This window comes from Saimiri boliviensis, chromosome 12 (assembly GCF_048565385.1).
Source record: "Saimiri boliviensis isolate mSaiBol1 chromosome 12, mSaiBol1.pri, whole genome shotgun sequence".
Taxonomy (NCBI): domain Eukaryota; kingdom Metazoa; phylum Chordata; class Mammalia; order Primates; family Cebidae; genus Saimiri; species Saimiri boliviensis.
The window spans coordinates 88,305,092-88,322,883 of NC_133460.1; the positions used below are offsets into that span (position 1 = coordinate 88,305,092).

General features: G+C 54.7%; 1 protein-coding gene across 8 annotated transcripts in view; it reads right to left on the reverse strand.

Annotated features, from left to right (window-relative positions):
- Positions 1 to 17,792, reverse strand: part of SH3PXD2A (SH3 and PX domains 2A) — a 267,638-nt gene that overhangs the window by 47,927 nt on the left and 201,919 nt on the right. For 7 of the 8 annotated variants that reach the window (XM_074382818.1, XM_010333118.3, XM_074382817.1 and 4 more), the window contains one exon: positions 14,305 to 14,436. In XM_074382818.1, coding sequence (XP_074238919.1) covers positions 14,305 to 14,436 — 132 coding nt within the window. Of the gene's footprint in view, positions 1 to 14,304; positions 14,437 to 14,953; positions 15,109 to 17,792 lie in introns of those variants that run through there. The other variant, XM_003922229.4, reaches the window with a different exon arrangement.

A 17,792-nucleotide genomic window follows, 5' to 3' on the forward strand; every position in this document is an offset into this window, starting at 1 on the left:
CAGCAACCACAGTCCCCTCAGCCGGGTCAGAGCAGGCAACTGGCTGCTTCCCCTGTAGACTGCCTGCTCCATAAAGATGGGGACCAAGTCTTAACTGTTCACCTCTGTGCGGCAGGAGATAAAAGCTGGGGAACGAGTGAACTAAATGAACAAATGTCTGATCTCTAGTTCCCGACTACACACTTGTTTGCTTGGTTCTGGTTTTCTTTACTCTGAATAAGACCCAGCCTTTGATCAATATCCTACCACTGTTTAACAGGAAGATCCCAGTACCTGAGGGCAGATGAATGGGGTAGAAAGCTGGGGGAGCCACTGGCTTGGCCTGCCCTCCACACCCCCATCTCTCAGCCTCCATGGGGTCCTCCCACCACCTCTGGGGAGCCCTTGGAGAGAGGCCTTCATGCGGAGGTCTGGACAGAGCCAGATAATAGAAATCAGGGGTAGAGGTATGGGGATAAGGGAGGGCTATATTTTGTCCCTTTAAATATACCCTGGCTGTGGCAGGCAAGGATACCCCAGCTGAGTCCCAGCTGTCAGCCATGAGGAGCCACAGCTTCACTGCCCAGGAAGTGGGTAATATTACAGTATCATGGCAGCAGCTCCAGCTCCCCCTTTGGCATGGCCTGGCCCTTAGATTGGATGTGGATGTCTCCATCCCCCCACATCTCACTGTCCTGTCTCTGGGTCAGAGTTCCTCCCCAACCTGGCTCTGATTCCAGCCCCTTAACCTGGAACCACTTCTAGAGTGGATTTTCTCCTTCAAGGGCCTCGAGGTGGTAGGAAGACCTCTTGGGGGTGGAGAGACCAGGGTGTGGAGGGCCAGACCCCTGAGGTCCAAATCCCCCACTCAGCTGGCACGTCAGCACCAAGATGCCCTAGCTCTACTGAAGGTAGAGGCCCACTAAATCCAAGGAGGCAGGTTCATGTCAGGTTGTGCAGTGAGGCCTGGGCCATGGAGCCCCACTCGGTGCTGCACATGGTGCTTGGAAACAGAAGAATGGGGTTAAATACTCCTGAGGGAGCCAGTGAGGCAGGAACCCCAGACACTCATTCTCCCCATGCAAAGCCCAGATGATGAGGTAACTGTCCTCTCTCTTCTACAAGGAGCAGCCAGATGAAATCCCACCCGGTGGGCAGTGAGGGTCAAGCCACCCCTGGTTCTGCTCCGGTTATCAATGCCAGGGAAAGCACACCCCGCACAATGCCAGTGCCCCCGAGCAGCATCGTTCATGCCCGAGCATGAAAGAGACAATCAGATGCTTGCCCAGGAGGCACTGGTTAAGGCAGCGGGAGGGGAGGAGAAGAGGGTCCCCCAGGGTTGGGTGGGAGCCGGTTGGGGGGCGGAGGGGATGAGAATCTCCTATTCTGTTATCTTCTGGGGTTGAGGTCTGCTTGAATGTGCTGAGCCACTTCTTCGTTATCCCCACACGATTCCCTCCCACCCACATATCCACGCAGGAAAGACGCATGGCACGCACCCAGAGAATGCCAGGACATAGGCTGGTGGGCACGACACAGGTGAGCAGGTGAGAAGGTCCCACATAAACAAGAGTGACTGACTCTGGGAAAACAGGATTCTCCAGTGTACACAAGGAGAAACAGGGCAGCAAAAGGGTAGGGCAAATCCACACCCCAATACCAGTGGGGGTCACTGGAGCCCTCCAATGCTCGGCCTTTGAGATCCCTGCACCAAGCCTCTCTTTAAGCCCCAGAGCTACTGCTTTCATGGATCTTGTTTAAATTGAGAAGGATGGGGGAGGGGGCCAAGGAAAATGGCATTCTTCCCCATCAAAGCCAAGAGTCTAAAATAATACTTCTGGTTGTAACTGATCCTGGCCTGTTTGCGATTACGGGCCCTTTGCTTGCTTTCTGGCAGGGCGGCCCTGGAACCCCGCAGCCCGGCCAACAGGGAGAGACACCCTCGCTCACTTGGATCATCTTGTCCTCATCTGACATAACCAAAAACGTCCATCAGCCTCTCTGCTTTCAGCAGTTCTCCAGGCAACTCTTCAAAACGTTACTTTATTTTAAAAAGGCAGGGGGGTGGGGGCGGGGAGCCACCCCAAACTCCTATCATGAAATTCCATGACATTCATCATATTCTTTCTGTTCCTAGCACTGTCCTAAAAACCACGAGAAGCACCAGCTGGGCCACTGGCTATTGCAAACCACAAGAGGGAGGGAGGCAGATCAGATCGTCTTTTTCTTCTGCCCTATCTCCCACCCTTTTGTTAGGAGAGAAAACACACATTCCCCCTCGCACGCACATGCACACCCTTTTGCTGCCATAGCACAGAAGTGGCTCAGGGAAGCTCAAGACTATTTCTCAGCTGTTCCTTCTCCGGAAATTTAATCTGTGATGCATTTGGCTTCACAAAGCCCATTCCAAAGGTGTTCAGTAGCCCACGATCCCTGTGATCATCATTACAAACCCAAGGACGTTTGTAGCCAGTGACCCATTTGGCTGCGGGGAAGAGCTGGCTGAAGGGTTGCCAACATGGTCAAATTCCCCTTGCCTGCTCCCTGTGAGCTGAAACTGGCTAGTTTTCAGGTCCCTAGGGCTAAGAGGGAATCTTAGGAGCTCCAGAACTAGAGAGAGAAAGCTGACTTCTTGCCCACCTCGGTAACAGCATAATGGTCAGGGGAATGGGGTAGCTTGGTATCTGGAAAGCAATCATGGCCATTGTCTCCACTCCTAATCACTCCTCTGTGCTGTGGATGAGCAAAGCTGGTGCTCAGAGAGGTGAAGTGGCTTGTCTGAGGTCACTTTATTGTTTGGTAACTGAGCTTAGAGTCTGGGTTGACCGAACTCCTCTTACACAAAGCCTGGCATCCCTCCCACGATGGCACACCACTGCTCTGCCCATTAACATGACACTCTGAGCACCATGCCAAGTGGCTATTCCTTGACCCAATGCCTTGAGCAAGAAGTGAGTGTCTAGAACTGGCAGAAAGCCCCACCAGTGCACAGAAAGGTCATTTGGCCAAACCAGGCATGGGAGACTCAAGTAGCCAATGATGGAGGTGCTGGTTTGTGGTCTCAAGTCCAAGACACCGAGCCCTGTATCCTTTCCACACCTGCATGCTACCCCCTGATTGCAGCAGCTCAAGATCCTGCTGTAATCAAAAGATGGTGAGCACACTGAGCAGAGACAAGGCTGGGGCCTGCAAGAATGCTACTTAAAGTACAGAAAACAAAAGAGAAAGACATTATGTTCAGAAACACCAGAACTGGACACTGGCCAACCTCAACAACGACTCACCTCCTTCCTGGGGGAAGGGAGGAACACAAGGGGCTGAAGAGGCAGAGCCTCTGGGCCTGAGGAGGGACCACAGCCAGCTGTAGGGCAGCCCCACCTTCCCCGGAGCACACCATGCCTCTTTCCCAGCCTGACGCCAGCCCTGAGAAGCCTTACTAGCTGGAGGAGTCTGCATTCTCCAGTTGGGGCATATGAAGCTGATGTTGTGGGGAGAGGAGAGGGGAGTTAGAAATACAAGGCTCTTTAAATGCACAGGGGTGGGGAGATGCCTTTGCCTGGCTCCAGGCTCTAGCCCTAGTTAACAGGCTGAAGGGCCCAGGCCAGGCGAGCAGCAGCTCAGCGGCAGTGCAGCTGGAGAGCCCTGCTCCCCATCCTCCCTCACCTGGCACCTGCCACGTCACTCTCCAGGCCTCCTGGACCTCAGGGACAGCCACCTCCACACCAGCAGCCTGCAGACATGCCACACAGCCCTGCCTCCGACTCGCTATGATGCTGGGCATGTGGCTCCCCTTTTCAGGCCTCCGCTCTCCCTCAGCCCCTCCACGCAGTGGGGAAGAACAGAGGAAAAGCTCTCCTCATCTAGACTGAAGACCCTTCAAAGCCCTTGACCAACTCCTCCAGCTTCTCTCAGGCAGCCCCTGGCATGGTGGCCGGATCACACCTGTCTACTTGTCCCTCCGCACCTCTGCATGCATCATACAGGTTCACTCTGCTTGGAGCACCTTCCTCCTTCAGCTTTGCAAGCCGCCTGGGGCCTGCCCCTTGTTCAAGGCCTACCTTCTCCACAAGTCTTCCCCCACCACCCAAGCCAGACCCCGTCCCCATCTCTGAGCGAACCTGACAGTATTCATGAACACTCACAGTACCCAGAGCAGATCGGGCCATCCTTCTGAGTCCTGTCTCCTGTCCTCAGCCACACCTTGCTTTCTGCCTTGCACACCGTAGGTGCAGAGTGAAAATGACTCACTAAATCTGGGCTTTCACCTTGCAGGTAAAGAGACAGCCCTCGGACGCCATCACCTGCCGCAATAGGAAGACAGGGACAGCTGCCTCTCGTCCACGGGCACCCCAATGCTGGGCATACCACAGGGCACACAGTAGGTGCTCATGTTTGTGGACTGAATGAGCAAACCACATCCTATGGAAGCAGCCCGTGCATGTAGGATTTCACTGAGGCCTGAGATGTGGTGGATGTTGGCGTAGGGGTACGGGAAGAGGGAGGGTGGCAGGTGGCAGGTCTCCCTTGGGGGGCTGTGGTTGGGGGAGTGGCCAGGATGAGTCTGCGTAGTGGAAAGAAGGCAGTTTGGGCGGGGGTGCTGACCAGCACCACCCTCACACCCTTGGTGCTGCCCGCCAGGTAAGTAGACCAATCCACCCACGCAGACCAGTGACTTCCCCAAGCGCCCCTCCCCAAGGACCTGGTGAGCCAAAGTGGGAATGCTCATTCAACTCTCTTGTGGGAAAATGAGTTAACATACTTCTCTTCCCTTTCAGATTCCCTCTGACTTGCTGCCCCTGGCCTTTCTCCTGCCCCAGTGGGGCTTTAGCACAACTGACCTCTGCTTTCCTGAGCTCTGTGGCCGGGGAACTCAAGTGGTGAAGCACTCTGGAGTTTGGCTTTCCAAAGAAGTGAAATCTACAATGCAGGCATCCAGATCTCCAAACCCCGGACAAACAGCAATGACTGAAGCTCACGCCCTACCTCCCAGCTGTGCAACCCTGGGGCAAGTCGCTTCACCTCTCTGGGCTTCAGCTTCCTCCTTGGAAAGACAGAATGCCAATATCCATCCTGCCTCTTGCCAAGAGGTTTTGTAGACTGCATGGTTTTGTATATTGTAAAACATAAAATATTGTGATTCCATAAGAGATCACCTTTTTTAAAAAGTCCAAAATCTGTCCCCGCTCCCCCCTCAGGCCACCCACCTTAGCTAGCACAAGCAGGCATCTCTCTAGGTGGCCTTGACCTCCCCAATAACCCTCCCAGGAGTCTGGGAGAATAGAACATGCAGACTTCTGGCCACTGTCCTTAGAGCTTTCCAGAACATGGTTATCCCAGGGCAGCCTGAGGCACTGCCAGTGGGCCCCGTCACAACAGGAGAGAGGGATCTGCTATTGCACACCAGTCCCAAAACCCACCCACAGTTCACTCGCCTTACGGACAGTCCTTGGCAGACTTACTCCGAGTTTGGCCTTTGCTCATTTCCCATGGTGCTCCTGGGTCACTTCCCCACAATCCGATCCAATAAAAACTTAGGGGAGGCAAATGAACTTTAGCCTGAGCCTGAGAGATGCCCAGCTAAGAAGCGGAGCGTGGAGCCGGGGCTGAGACACTCAGATGAAACAAACCCAACAATAATCATGCATGGCATATTCAAACAGGGAAACAGGGTTCTATGAGCCAGAAGCTTCCCTCTGTTTCCTGAGATTCCACAGCTCAGCTCCCAGGATGGGGAGCCCTGCTGAGTCCTGGCTCCCCCAGACTTTGTAGGCCATCGAGGTTAACTGGGTCACCCCAGCTACACCCCCACAACCAGGCCAGGATTCTAGGTCAGCACTGGAAACCCAGAGGATGAGGTTATGGAATCTGAAAAGATGCTGAGAGGGATGAGGGCGGCCTCCCTGCTCCCACCAGAACAATTATGGAAAACCCAGCTGCTGAAGGGTGTAATATCACATGGCCGCAGGGTAAGCTGGGGAGAGAATGAGGAAGGGGCAATTTTTCAACCCAAATTACCCGAGGTCCTAACAAATTATACTCCCCAGAAAGCGTCTGCTTTACACTTTGCCGAAATCTGTTATGCAGCAGGGGAGAAAATGTGTGTGGTGATCTTTTCCCTGCACTTCAGCTGGGGAGGGGGGTTAGACCTGTCATTTCTACTGGGGACAAAGGCGGTGTCTGTGTGTTGGGGGCAGACAGAGGGTCTCCAGGGCTGCCCACTCACAGGGCACCTGTGCAAAGGTACACCTGGGTCAGGGGAGGCAAGTCACCTCTGTCAGTTCTGCTGCAGGGCTCCGAATAGGTGTGCAGTGACAGCTATAGCTAGAACAACACCCCTTGGCACAGTACCCGTCTCTGCCCTTGCTCACTCCTGCCCCCCCAGAATCACTGGGCATTCTGCTGTTCCCTCCATTCACCAAGGCCCACCTGTCCCCAGCTTTAACAACACCTCGATGGCGTCTTTCCTGCCCACATCCCCGCCCCATCCCTGCTGACCTCTCCACAGTGCCTGCTTGTTTCCTGACTTGTACTTGTCAACACCTAGAATTACTTCCCTGGTTTGTTACATGCCTCTTCACAATATTTGAGCCCCATGAGGGCTTTGTTGGCCTCTGTCACTTCTGGATTCCAGCCTGACACTTAGTCACTCACACAGACTTGTGATGACCAACCAACCAGCCATTGGAAGACTGGCCTCACCAGCCCCTGGTGTTCAAACTTGGAAAAGTAACATTTTGGAGCTGCTCACTGATGCAGTCAGTGGAAACCTGTTGGTCCCCCAGAGGGAAGGCAGCCAGGTGTTGCCCTGAGGCTACAACCGGGGTGAGCAGCGGCTGTCACTCTGGTACTTCTGCTGGATTTCCAGGGCTGCATGCCACACCGAGGACACCACTGACCCACATATTTTGCTGAGAAATAACTCTTCAAGAAAAATGGCCTTGGAGGACTGTGGAACACAGTACTTCCACAGAGGCAATACGTCCACAGAGTTAGGCCACAGCATCTGGACACAAGGTCTGACCAACCTGGGCAGGGTGACGGTGTGGTGGAGGGAGCCCCCCGCTGTGCTCACTGCCCCACCTGCCTGCCTGGCAGCTGGCTCCACACAGGTAGCTGGCAGCACTCGGCACTGACAGCCCTTGGATGGGTCCCGGACACAGGCCCTGCCGACCCAGCTGGAGGAGAAAGCACTATGTGCAGAGCCTCCCAGCCCGTGCCACACCTGTGCCTGCCCCCCTCCTCCTCATGCAGGCTGGAGGGCTTGCCTCCAGGCCCGCTCTTCTCAGGGGGCTCTCCTGCTCACCAGCTTGCTGAGGCCCCACCCTCCCACCCCTGCTGCCCAGCTTCCACTTTCCTTCTGCTTGGGCACCTAGATGCCTGCTTTGCGGTTGCAGCCCCACCACACCCTGTACTTCCTGCTCTGCTTGTCTAATCCCTTCATTCTCCTAGCCCTGCTCAATGCCTCCGACTCCTCTGGGAAGCCTTCCTGACTATTCTTATCTTCATCCCTGACACTTCAGCTCTGCACCATGCAACAGGGTCACCGAGGGACCATCAGCATGGGGTTGTCATGAAAGCCCCCTGATCCCATGAGGCCACCAATGGGACCCTGATTTCTGTCTCCAACCCTTCTTCCTGCTGGATTCTGTTGATTAGGCTGCGACAAGGATACCTGGGCAGCAAGAACTCCAGAGGAGTGATTCTGGTCCCAGAATGGGTTGTCCTGGCCTCACTGCCTGACAGTAAACCCCCTGCTGCCATAGCCACCTCGAAGACCCTCAGGACTGAGGGTCCTCAGTCAGATAGCACCAAGTCAGTTCTATGACCAGATGGGGAAATTGAGGCCCCAAGAGAGAAACTGGCCCCCTGCAGATCCCAGGGTCAATCTGTGGTAGAGCTGTCCCAATCAGTGGTCTTATTAGTGGTTGTCACTTATCAAGCACCCACTGTGTGCCAGGCCCTGCGTGAAGCACTAAATTCCTTTTGTCTTTAAATTCTCTCTCTTTTTTTTTTTCTCTCTCTGTAGAGATGGGGCCTCTCTCTCTATTGTGCCCAGGCTGAGCTCGGGCTCCTAGCCTTAAGTACCCTCCCACCTCAATCTCCTAAAGTTTTGGGATTACAGGCATGAGCCACCATGCCTGGCCCTGAATTCCTTTTCAATTAGCATATACCAACCCTATAGCTGTGGGTACGATTATCCCCATTTTACAGGTAAGGAAACTGATGCTGAGAGGACCCGAGAAATTTTCCCAGGATCACCACAGGAAATAATCAAATCAAGATGAAAAGCAGCCTTCTCTAACTCGAAGCGCACCTTCCTAACTGATGACCCTCCTAACTGCTAGGCTATCCTGCAATCTCAGTCTCAAAAGAATCTTGATCCTGGAGTGAATACAGCTGAGTGGAAGGGCACAACGCTGGACTAGCATGCCTGCTTTTGCTCCTGGCTTTAGGCTCCCGGGCCCCTTCGCCTCCAGCCCGCTCTGTGAAGTGGATAACAGCTGCACACTAGTGACCGTCTTGGGCCAGAAGGGATTCTGCTGATTAGACTGACAGAGGCTGCACTTGGGAAGAGAAGAGCTGTCAGTGCACAAGCCTTTCTGATGGCTGGGAAAGGACCTTGTGGGGCCAGTCACCACCTCTGTGGTACCACATCCAAATGGGGACTGGTTCACTGGAGCCAAACTCTTAAAAGGACTGTTGCAGAAATAAGCATGTTAGTTCAGTTAGCCGCACTGCAGACTACAATAAACCTGCCGTTCTAGAAACGGCCTATCCTATCTTTGATGAGACACTTCTTTTCCAGGAGCAGGCTAATGTGGAAGTCTGAATTCTAATAGTAATCAGGTGGTTACATAGTAGGCACAGAATCTAAGCAAGATGTAGATAGAAGATACACATAAAATCCATTTAAGACAATGCAGGCCGGGCTTGGTGGCTCATTTGAGGCCGGAGTTCAAGACCAGCCTGACCAACATGGAGAAACCCCATCTCTGCTGAAAACACACACAAAAAATCAGGCAGGCATGGTGGGGCACACCTGTAATCCCAGTTACTTGGGAGGCTGAGCTGGGAGAATCACTGGAATCTGGGAGGCAGGGGTTGCAGTGAACCGAGATTGCACCACTGTACTCCAGCCTGGGTGACAGAACAAGACCCTGTTTCCAAAAAAAAAAAATAATAAAAATAAAAATAAAAAAAGGAAAGAAAAAGACAATGCAAAGTGCGTAAGGCTATCCCAGGCTCACAATACAGTCTACCAGAATGAGCACAACAACTAGACTCTAAGCTCCATAAAGGCAGGAACCTTATGGATATATACATAATTAGCACAGAGTGTTCAATTATTCAAGAACTGTGAGTAAATGAGTGAATACATGAACCACTCCTATGCACAATGTACTTCATCCTTACAGAAGTCCATGTGGTATGTATCACAACCCCCTCTTACCCATCAGAAAACAAATTGATTTCTACTTACATCACACAGTCTAGCCTTAGATGTTAAACCCCGTATTGGAATTCCGGATTCTTGACCCTCTCTACCACATGCACAGTTACTGAACAAATGATCGCCGCCACCATGTTTTGGGGTAACTTTTCTTTAAAGATCTACCTACCAACAGCCTCTGCCGAAGAGGTTGATTAGTTAACCATGTTTATACCCTGTGATGTTTCTCCGGGATACAGTCTATCGGCCCAGGGCTGGACACGCAGTCTAAGGCTTGCCAATCCATTGACTAGCGAGGAAACAATCAGACTCAAACTTTGAATTTTGAACTCGAAGAACCAGAGGTCAAACTCAGTTACTGAGAGAGATCTCAACTGAAAAGCATGCAGATCTGGTCTTGAGAAACCAATACCACTCAAGCAAGCTGCCATCATGGTCAGACGACAGGGGAAGGCAGGCTGGTCTGCAGTTACAAGAGCACAGCTGTGCTTTAAATTGTCATGACAGTTGGGCGCAGTGGCTCACACCTGTAATCCCAGCCCCTTGGGAGTTGGAGGCGGGCGGATTGCCTGAGTCAGGAGTTTGAGACCAGCCTGGCTAACACAGTAAAACCCTATTTCTACTAAAAATACCAAAATTAGCCAGCCGTGGTAGCAGGCACCTGTAATCCCAACTACTTGGGAGCCTGAGGCAGGAGAATCACTTGACCCAGGAGGCAGAGGCTGCAGTGAGCTGAGATCACGCCACTGCACTTCAGCCTGGACAACAAGAGTGAAGCCCTGTTTAAAAAAAAAAAAAAAAAAATCCGTACGGTTAAGTAAGACAGACAGAGAAACTGCTTTGGCTCGTGTTGACTTTTGGTTCCTAGTACCAGCCTCCTGAGGCTGATTTACCTCTCACCCCTGGGTTTGGTGAGATTTTCCTTTATTGCTTCAATAATTTCTTGAGAAAGTCTGAGTGAATTTCTGTCCGCTGCTCACAACTCAACTGGGACTAAAGCACTAACCCTGGAGAGAAGTGAAGATTCTCAAATTCTTCCCAGGGCTCGGTTTTCTCACTTGTTTAAAAAAAAAAAAAAAAAAAGATGGACTAGGAGCCTCAAATTCCTTGCTTCCATGGAAGTATAAGAACTCCCAATGCATCATGCCGGTGCCAGGAAGTAAGCAAAGACTCAGAGAAGGAAAGGTAAGGCAGGAAAAATTTTGTTGACTCATCTCCCCACTTTCTCCCCTGGTCAGCAATCCTGAGGAGGAAGAAACAATCCTAGGAAGTTGGAGGCAGCTTTGCTCAACACAGAAATCAGAGTGACCAGCACCATGATGTCACCAAGCTGCCAGAAATTATGCCTGCTGCAGAGGGAAGCCAATGCCGTCTTTGAGGCAAATGAATGTCTTACAGAGGAGGCATCTCAGGCACTGCTGCTTATGTCAACGATAGAGGAGTTTCCAAAGACAAAGTAACAATGGCGGCTGCATGCCCTGGTATGACTTGCTGGGTGGCAAAGCTACCAAAGCTATGAATCTTTCTGCTCTATGTGTCCCTGTTGATCAATGGAGAAAGAGTCCTTTTCTGGTCTGGCCTTAGACCCACTGCTTGATCACAAATGCTTTCCTCAAAGCTTCTCAAGTCCCACTTTGGGTTTCTTTGACTCCTGTTCTCTGGGATAGGCTTGTCCTCTGTCCCAGGTACACATTACCTTCCTCAGATCCTTTCAGCTGTTTCCTGTTCCCAAGTTCAATGGATCAATGAACAACATGAATTCCTACTAGCTGGAAGGAGGGATGCAGAGACGAGCTTCCCCACAGATGTTCCAGGGAGCTCTGCAGCCATCTTACCTCAACCTGCAGCATTGCCAACTTGGACTTCCACCCTTCCCACTGGGGATGGGCCCATTCTCAGCCTCCCCGCATGGCCTCTGGTGAGGGGAGAGATCTTAGCTCTTGGACTCTAAAGAAATTACTTAACCTCTTAACCTATTACCTCAGCCACAGATTGGTTAAACTGCCTTCTACTGCGTGGCATTGTTCCATGATATCCCAACAGAATGATGTGTGTGAAGCCTGTAGCCTGCCACCTGGTGTTTACAGACTCAAAATCATCTTCCATGCACATCTCTCTTTAGACCAATGAGACCACAGAGGGGCTCTGATGAGCAGGCAGAGCCAGAGGTGGCTGGGTACCCCTGTGGACACTCTGCTTGAGGCACTCCCAGCCAAGTGAGGGGGGACACAGGAAGAGTCCTGGCACCCTGTGGGCAAGGCCAGGCTCAGGGAGGTGGCGATGGTGCAGGCAGGCCACTGCCCAACAATGCAAATGGAAATGCCTCAACACACCCACTGTGTCCCAAGGTCAAAGGCATCACAATGGGGTCTTTGTTCCCGAGTTCAAAAACCTCACTCACCACTCCTTCCAAAGCCAGCTTGCAGGATGCACAAGATGCCTCCTCTGCACCACCATCAGGCCTGCAGCTCCCCTGAACTGGGAAACCACCCTCCCAGAGATGTGCAGTTTGGCCCTCTTCCCTTCTCCCTCCACCTGCTTTGTTTCTCTGGTTAGGCTGGTTGTGTACTCCAGGCCTCCTGGTAGATAGCGACAGATGGGTTTGAATAGGCAGGCACGGGCACTCCAGGTCCTGTGCAAACATCTGCAGCTGAGCAGCTGCCTCCATCAAGGGCAACGATACAAAACTCCCAGAAACAGAAAAGCCATGTTCAGGGAAGCTCTTTCTACCTGACACTCAGGGTCCCACCAAGACTTCCAGCTTCGGAGTTCACCTGAGAGACGTTCAGGGAGGTCACTTGCTCCAGCCCCTGCTTCCAACCAACCACAAGGTTACTTCTATTTTATGGAAGGAATAACTGAGGCCCAGAGAAGCTAAGGGACCTGAAGCCCCCAGCAGGCAGTGGCAGCTAGAATGTGGCTTCTAAGAACAGTAGCTCCCTTGGACAGTCTGTGTGTCAGACTGGCCGGCTCTGGCCACAGGTGGCCATGGGGATCTGGGGTGCCTGGGCCACCTCTCACAGCCATCAGCAGCTCCTCAGGAGAGCAGGCGTCTCCCCACTTGTCAGGGCTCCTTCACCCAATCCTAGGCAGGACTCCAGTGTCCTAGGGTCCTGGAGATGGGCTAGGAGGGGAGAAGGCACACATGCCCTGGGAATCCTGGGATTTCCAGCAGGGTAACTTCCTCTCGTGTGCCGTCTCCTCTTCAGCCACCCTGGCCAGTGGCTGGCGGCCCCCAAAGACATGGGGGCTCACTACCTCCTGCCGCTCAAGGGTTAACAGCTATGGTGTGACAGGCAGGCATGGTGGAAGGACTATCCCTAACCAGAAGTTCTGAGAGGAACCAACCACTTTTCCTGATGCAAGCTCTGCAACAAACATCTCCCTCACCTGAGGTCTCCCATGCCACCATTAGAGATCCATTACTTGGGTGCTGGGGGTTTCCAGAGCTAGACCCCCGATATCACCAGCTTGCTTTGGAGGCAAGGTGGTGGCACCATGAGCATGAAAAAGGCTGGGGACAAAGCCGCGCAGGGAGGAGCCCAGTGTGGGCACCTGGGACGAACGGTTGAGGCCTCATAGCAGGGACATGGCTCTGCGGGGTGCGGGAGGTGGGGGGAACTGCTGCTGCTGACCACCTTGGTGATGATATCAGGCACAAGGGCAGCTACGGCCTGACCTGAGAGGGGAGCAGGTCCTGCAAAGACCTCAGAGCAGGAGGGCCACGAGTCAGGCCTGTGAGCATATCACACCCCTGTTCTCCTGCACCCACCTCCCCCAGGAGGCCCGCTGGGATTTCCTCAGCATTTCCACAGCTCCTGGCCACCTGGAGGCACAGGAGTGATGCCTCGGCCCTCAGGAGACTCGCTTCCGCTCAGCCTGCCTGTGCCTCCGTTCCTGTCTCTACAGAGCGGGCACTGCCTCCTTCACTTCGCCTTTCCTTTCCGGGTTTAAACACTGGAAAGGCACAGAGTGGGGCTAGGCGAGGAGAACATGCCCCTCCCCTCCGGAAGTATCCACCAAACACCATTCAGGAAGGCTCCAGACACAGGGGCCTTCCCCGCAGCAAACCGAAACCGAAACAAAACCCCCCCAGAAACCAGTGCAAGCCCCAGGAGGCTGTGGGCGGATGGATGTCCTGGGCTCCAGTTCCATCTCGGGCTGTCAGGGGACCAAACGGGCCTGGACTGACGGGCTTGGCTGTCCTCTCCCCACCTGCCATGACTCCTGCTGCCAGGGACACCAAGGTACCTTGCCCCCTCCGTGGCACCCCGAGAACCAGCAGCCCCGGGCAGCTGTCAGCACGGCCCCTGTCAATGCAGGAGCCTGCCTGGCCTGGGCGTGGCTGCAGTCCCCTCACTGGGCTTACTTCTCAGGCCCCAGGGCCTCCAGCTCGGCAGGGGGCAGTCAGCTCCCCAACCAGACCCCAGCCAACTCCCCCAGGCCTGGCCAGCCAGGGACCCTGGACCCCCACTGTGTGCCCTGCCCCCTGCCTGGACCCTGGCTTGGAACATGGCCTGTGGGGGTGCTGTTGTTGGGCATCCCTGAGCTGAGAGCTCCCGCCCCCCCGGTCTTCCTAGGGCACGGGACCCCATCAGGGCTGGCCGCTTACTCCCGTGCTGCGCCTGGCCCTGCATTAGCAAAGGCCGGTTCATTACCCCGAGCCGGGGAGACATTCTTCCACCACCAGGCAAACTGCTGGCCTGCCGCCCAAACCAACAGGGGGAAACTTCAGCCGCCTCGGCCCTCTCTCTGCCAGATGGAAATAACGTATAGCTGCAGCGGTGGGGGAGGAGGGAGGCAGGAACAAAACCCAGCCTGGCCGGGGGGCCCGACCGGAACCCCAGTGGACAGCCGACGGCCAGGGCACTCACCGCTCTCGTTCTTCTCGATGACATCCACCACCTCCCCGGCCTGGAGGCTCAGCTCCGAGTTCTCCTGCTTCTTATAGTTGGACACCACCACGTACTGTTCCAGGATCATGGGCTCGGCGGTGGCGTCGGCACCTGGCGAGGGCAGAAAGCACGCGGTGAGCCAGCGGCCGGCCATGGCCCCGCGGCCGGGGCGCCCCCTGTCCATCGGCCTCCTCGGGGGAGGCTGCTCTGTCGCCAGTGCCGCTCGCAGGAGCAGCCCGCAGCCGGGGCTCGAAGCTCACAGGACGCCAAGGACAGGCCATATAGCAAGGCCCCACACCGGCCCGCTGCACCGCGGGGACCGGGGGACATGGGGAGCCAGGGGGCCGGGGAGGGGACGGGCAGGAGAAGGAGGGACGGCGGAGGCGGAGGCGGAGACCGAGGAAGCTCAGGAAGAAGCCTTGTGCTGCGATGAGTTAGTCACAGCCCGGCATGAGGGAGCCCACGGGGAGGCCTGGGGCCAACGGGGTCTCTCCGGCCTCCCTCTCCGGCCGGCAGGGGCACTGGGGAGGGCAGCGAGCCAGGGGGTGGGCGGCCCATGAGGGCTGAGGCCAGAGGCAAAGGAAAGGCAAGCAGGAGGCTCCAGCCTCTGCCCCCAACCCCTGCAAACCCGAGAGAAAAGGCAGCCCTGCTCCCTCGGGCGGGAGAGGGAGAGGAGAGAGCGGGAGAGAGCTTCTCCGCGGCCCAGGCCCAGGCGAGGAGTCAAGAGGGTTTGAGGCCGCCAATCACTGGGGTTTACTCGCAACCCTTAAATAGAAACACATGAGACCCATCGAATGAGGAGCCGGGGGTGGAGGCAGGGGAGGGGGAGGAGGCCCAGACTGTTTACTTGAAACCCAAGAAGAAAGTCCCCGCGCGCGCCAGCGGCTGGCGAGCCCAGCCCGCCCCCCGCCAACTTTTCCTCAAGTTCGCTCGGTTCCTGCCCCATGGGCTCACCCAGGCGTTGCCACTCAGCCCAGGCCAGGTGCAGTCAGACCAGACTCAGGCCTGCCCCCAGCCCTGCTTCCAGAGAGGGCCCTCTGGCTGCAGAGACTGACTCAGTTTCCCTCTGCCTTTCAGTGCCGGGGCTTGTGGTCAGGCTCCTGGCAGTTTGAGGGGCCTGAGGGGTCAAAAGCTGGGTGTAGCGGAGGGAGGGCAGGCAGACCCCCAGGAGCAAGCAGCTTCTCTGTCCTCCTACCACCGGACCAGCGTGACATTCGCTTAGCGGGCACCAGGCAGGAAGGCAGACAGGCCTGGTGCTGTCTTAGCTTCCTAGCTGTGTGGCATTGGATGTTGCTTAAATTTCTGCACTTCAACTCTTTCATCATCATTATTAGGGTGGGGGTGGGGATAAGACACCTAAAACATGATATGTTTTTAGCTAGGAGCGAAAAGGATTCGCTAGCCAGAGAGGGACTAGTCACCTCCTATAGAAAGCCTTCCGAGACCACCCCTAGCCCAAAGAGAATTCCTAGTACACTTTTTTTTTTGAGACAGGGTCTCTCTTTGTTGCCCAGGCTAGAGTGCAGTGGTACAATCATGGGTCACTGCAGCCTTGACCTCCAGGGTTCAAGCAATCTTGCCACCTCAGCCTCTCATGTAGCTGGGACCAAAGGCACATACCACCATACCTGGTTAGTTTTTTTTTTTTAATTTTTTTTAGAGATGAGGTCTCACTTTGTTGCCCAGGCTGGTCTTGAACTCCTGGGCTCAAGTGATCCTCCTGCCTTGGCCTCTCAAAGGGCTGTGATTACAGACACGAGCCACTGCAACTGGCATACTTAAATTACATGTCTGCCAATCTCCTTGAAGGCTAGTGGGCTTCATATCACTAGCCTGGCTACAAAAGTGGCTGAGCATCTCCAAGCGCCACCCATCCCCCTTGTCACCTCAGCCTACAGCCACATTCCCCCCACACCTGAGTCTGACTTGGCAAATGTGATGTGCCAGGCACATTAACCACCCCACTTCGTGCTCACAACACCCCCCCTTATCTTCCCATTTCACAAAAGACCAATCAGAGGCCCAGAGCAGGCAAGAGACCACTCCAGCTCCCACAGCTGCGATGACGAGCATCACATTCGTTCGGAATGATTTTGTTCGGGCTCAAGCCCATCTGTCTTTCCACTGCAGAATAATTGCCTCTGATTTGTTTCCATCAGTCAGGTTCTTCTAGCACAATGATCCTCAACTTGGTAGCACAGAATCACCTGGGGAGCTTTTTAAACCTACTGGTGCTGGGCTCCAGAGACAGGTTTCTTTGGTCTGGGACCCAGGCGGGAGTAATTTTTGGACATCCCCTCTGTCCCTATGGTGCTTGCGTGCAACCAGGAGCAAGAAACACTTCTTAGATCTTTGTGTCCTTCTGCGGGGGAGGTTCCCTCCAACCTAGGGCAGACGGCAATGGCCACACAACTTTGTGAAATCCCAAGGGGAGGCCTCCTTCCAGGGAAACCAACCCCACTGCCCCCGGCCATTTTCTCCCATGAGGTGTGGGCCCTGCAGGCCCATCTCGGCCCTTTGGAGAAGCAGAAGGGACCCTACTGCAACTGAGGGTTCGCACGAGCACAATCCCGGGCAGCCCCTCTAAAGCCGGGATTGAATTTCAGACAGAAATGCAACCAACAGCTGGGCAGCAGGGCCTGCTCCACCTCTGTACTCAGGCGTGGCAGCTTCTGTGCCTGCCCCTGCCAGCTGGGCAGAGGCAGCGCGGGGGGCTGCGCTGACCGACTGCCTCCCACTGTGCCCCCGGGAGGATGGCAGTGCCTGTTCCGTGCCTGGAGCCTCTGTGGCCAACAGCACTTCTTAACACACCCGGCACAGAAAGAGCCATCTCTGCCCTGCGAGAAACGGGGGCGCCTTTCCCAGTGTGGGGGCACTGGGTGAGAAGAGTGGGAAAGAAAGGCTCCAGCAACAAACAGAAGAAGAGAGACTTCTGTGGCGGGTTAGAGAGCTTGCCAGCCCTGAGTGTGCCCAGATCACAGCAAGAGTGACAACGAGCCTCCATCAGTGCTGACTCTGAGGCATCCCACAGAATCCAGCTGTCTCATCCAGTCCTCGGAGCAACCCCGGGCAGTAGGTCCTGTGATGGCCCCATTTTACACACGGGCAAACCAAGCCTCACAAGGGTAAGTGACTTCCGTAAGGTCACACAAAGCCCAGCTGACACCACTACCTATCATCTTCCGCATTATACGTGGCCTACAGTGGGCCGCCAGTGCCTGGTCCCCAGGGAAGGGCCCATTACATCCCAGATACCTGGGACACAGCTGCTGCTTAATAAAACTAGAGTATGGGTTTCCTTTTTTTTTTTTTTTTTTTTTTTTGAGATGGAGTCTTGCTCTGTCGCCCAGGCTGGAGTGCAATGGTGTAATCTTGACTCACTGCACCGTCCGCCCCTAGTTCAAGCTATTCTCCAGCCTCCCAAGTAGCCGGGATCAGACCACAGTGCCTGTTAGGTGGCAGGCACT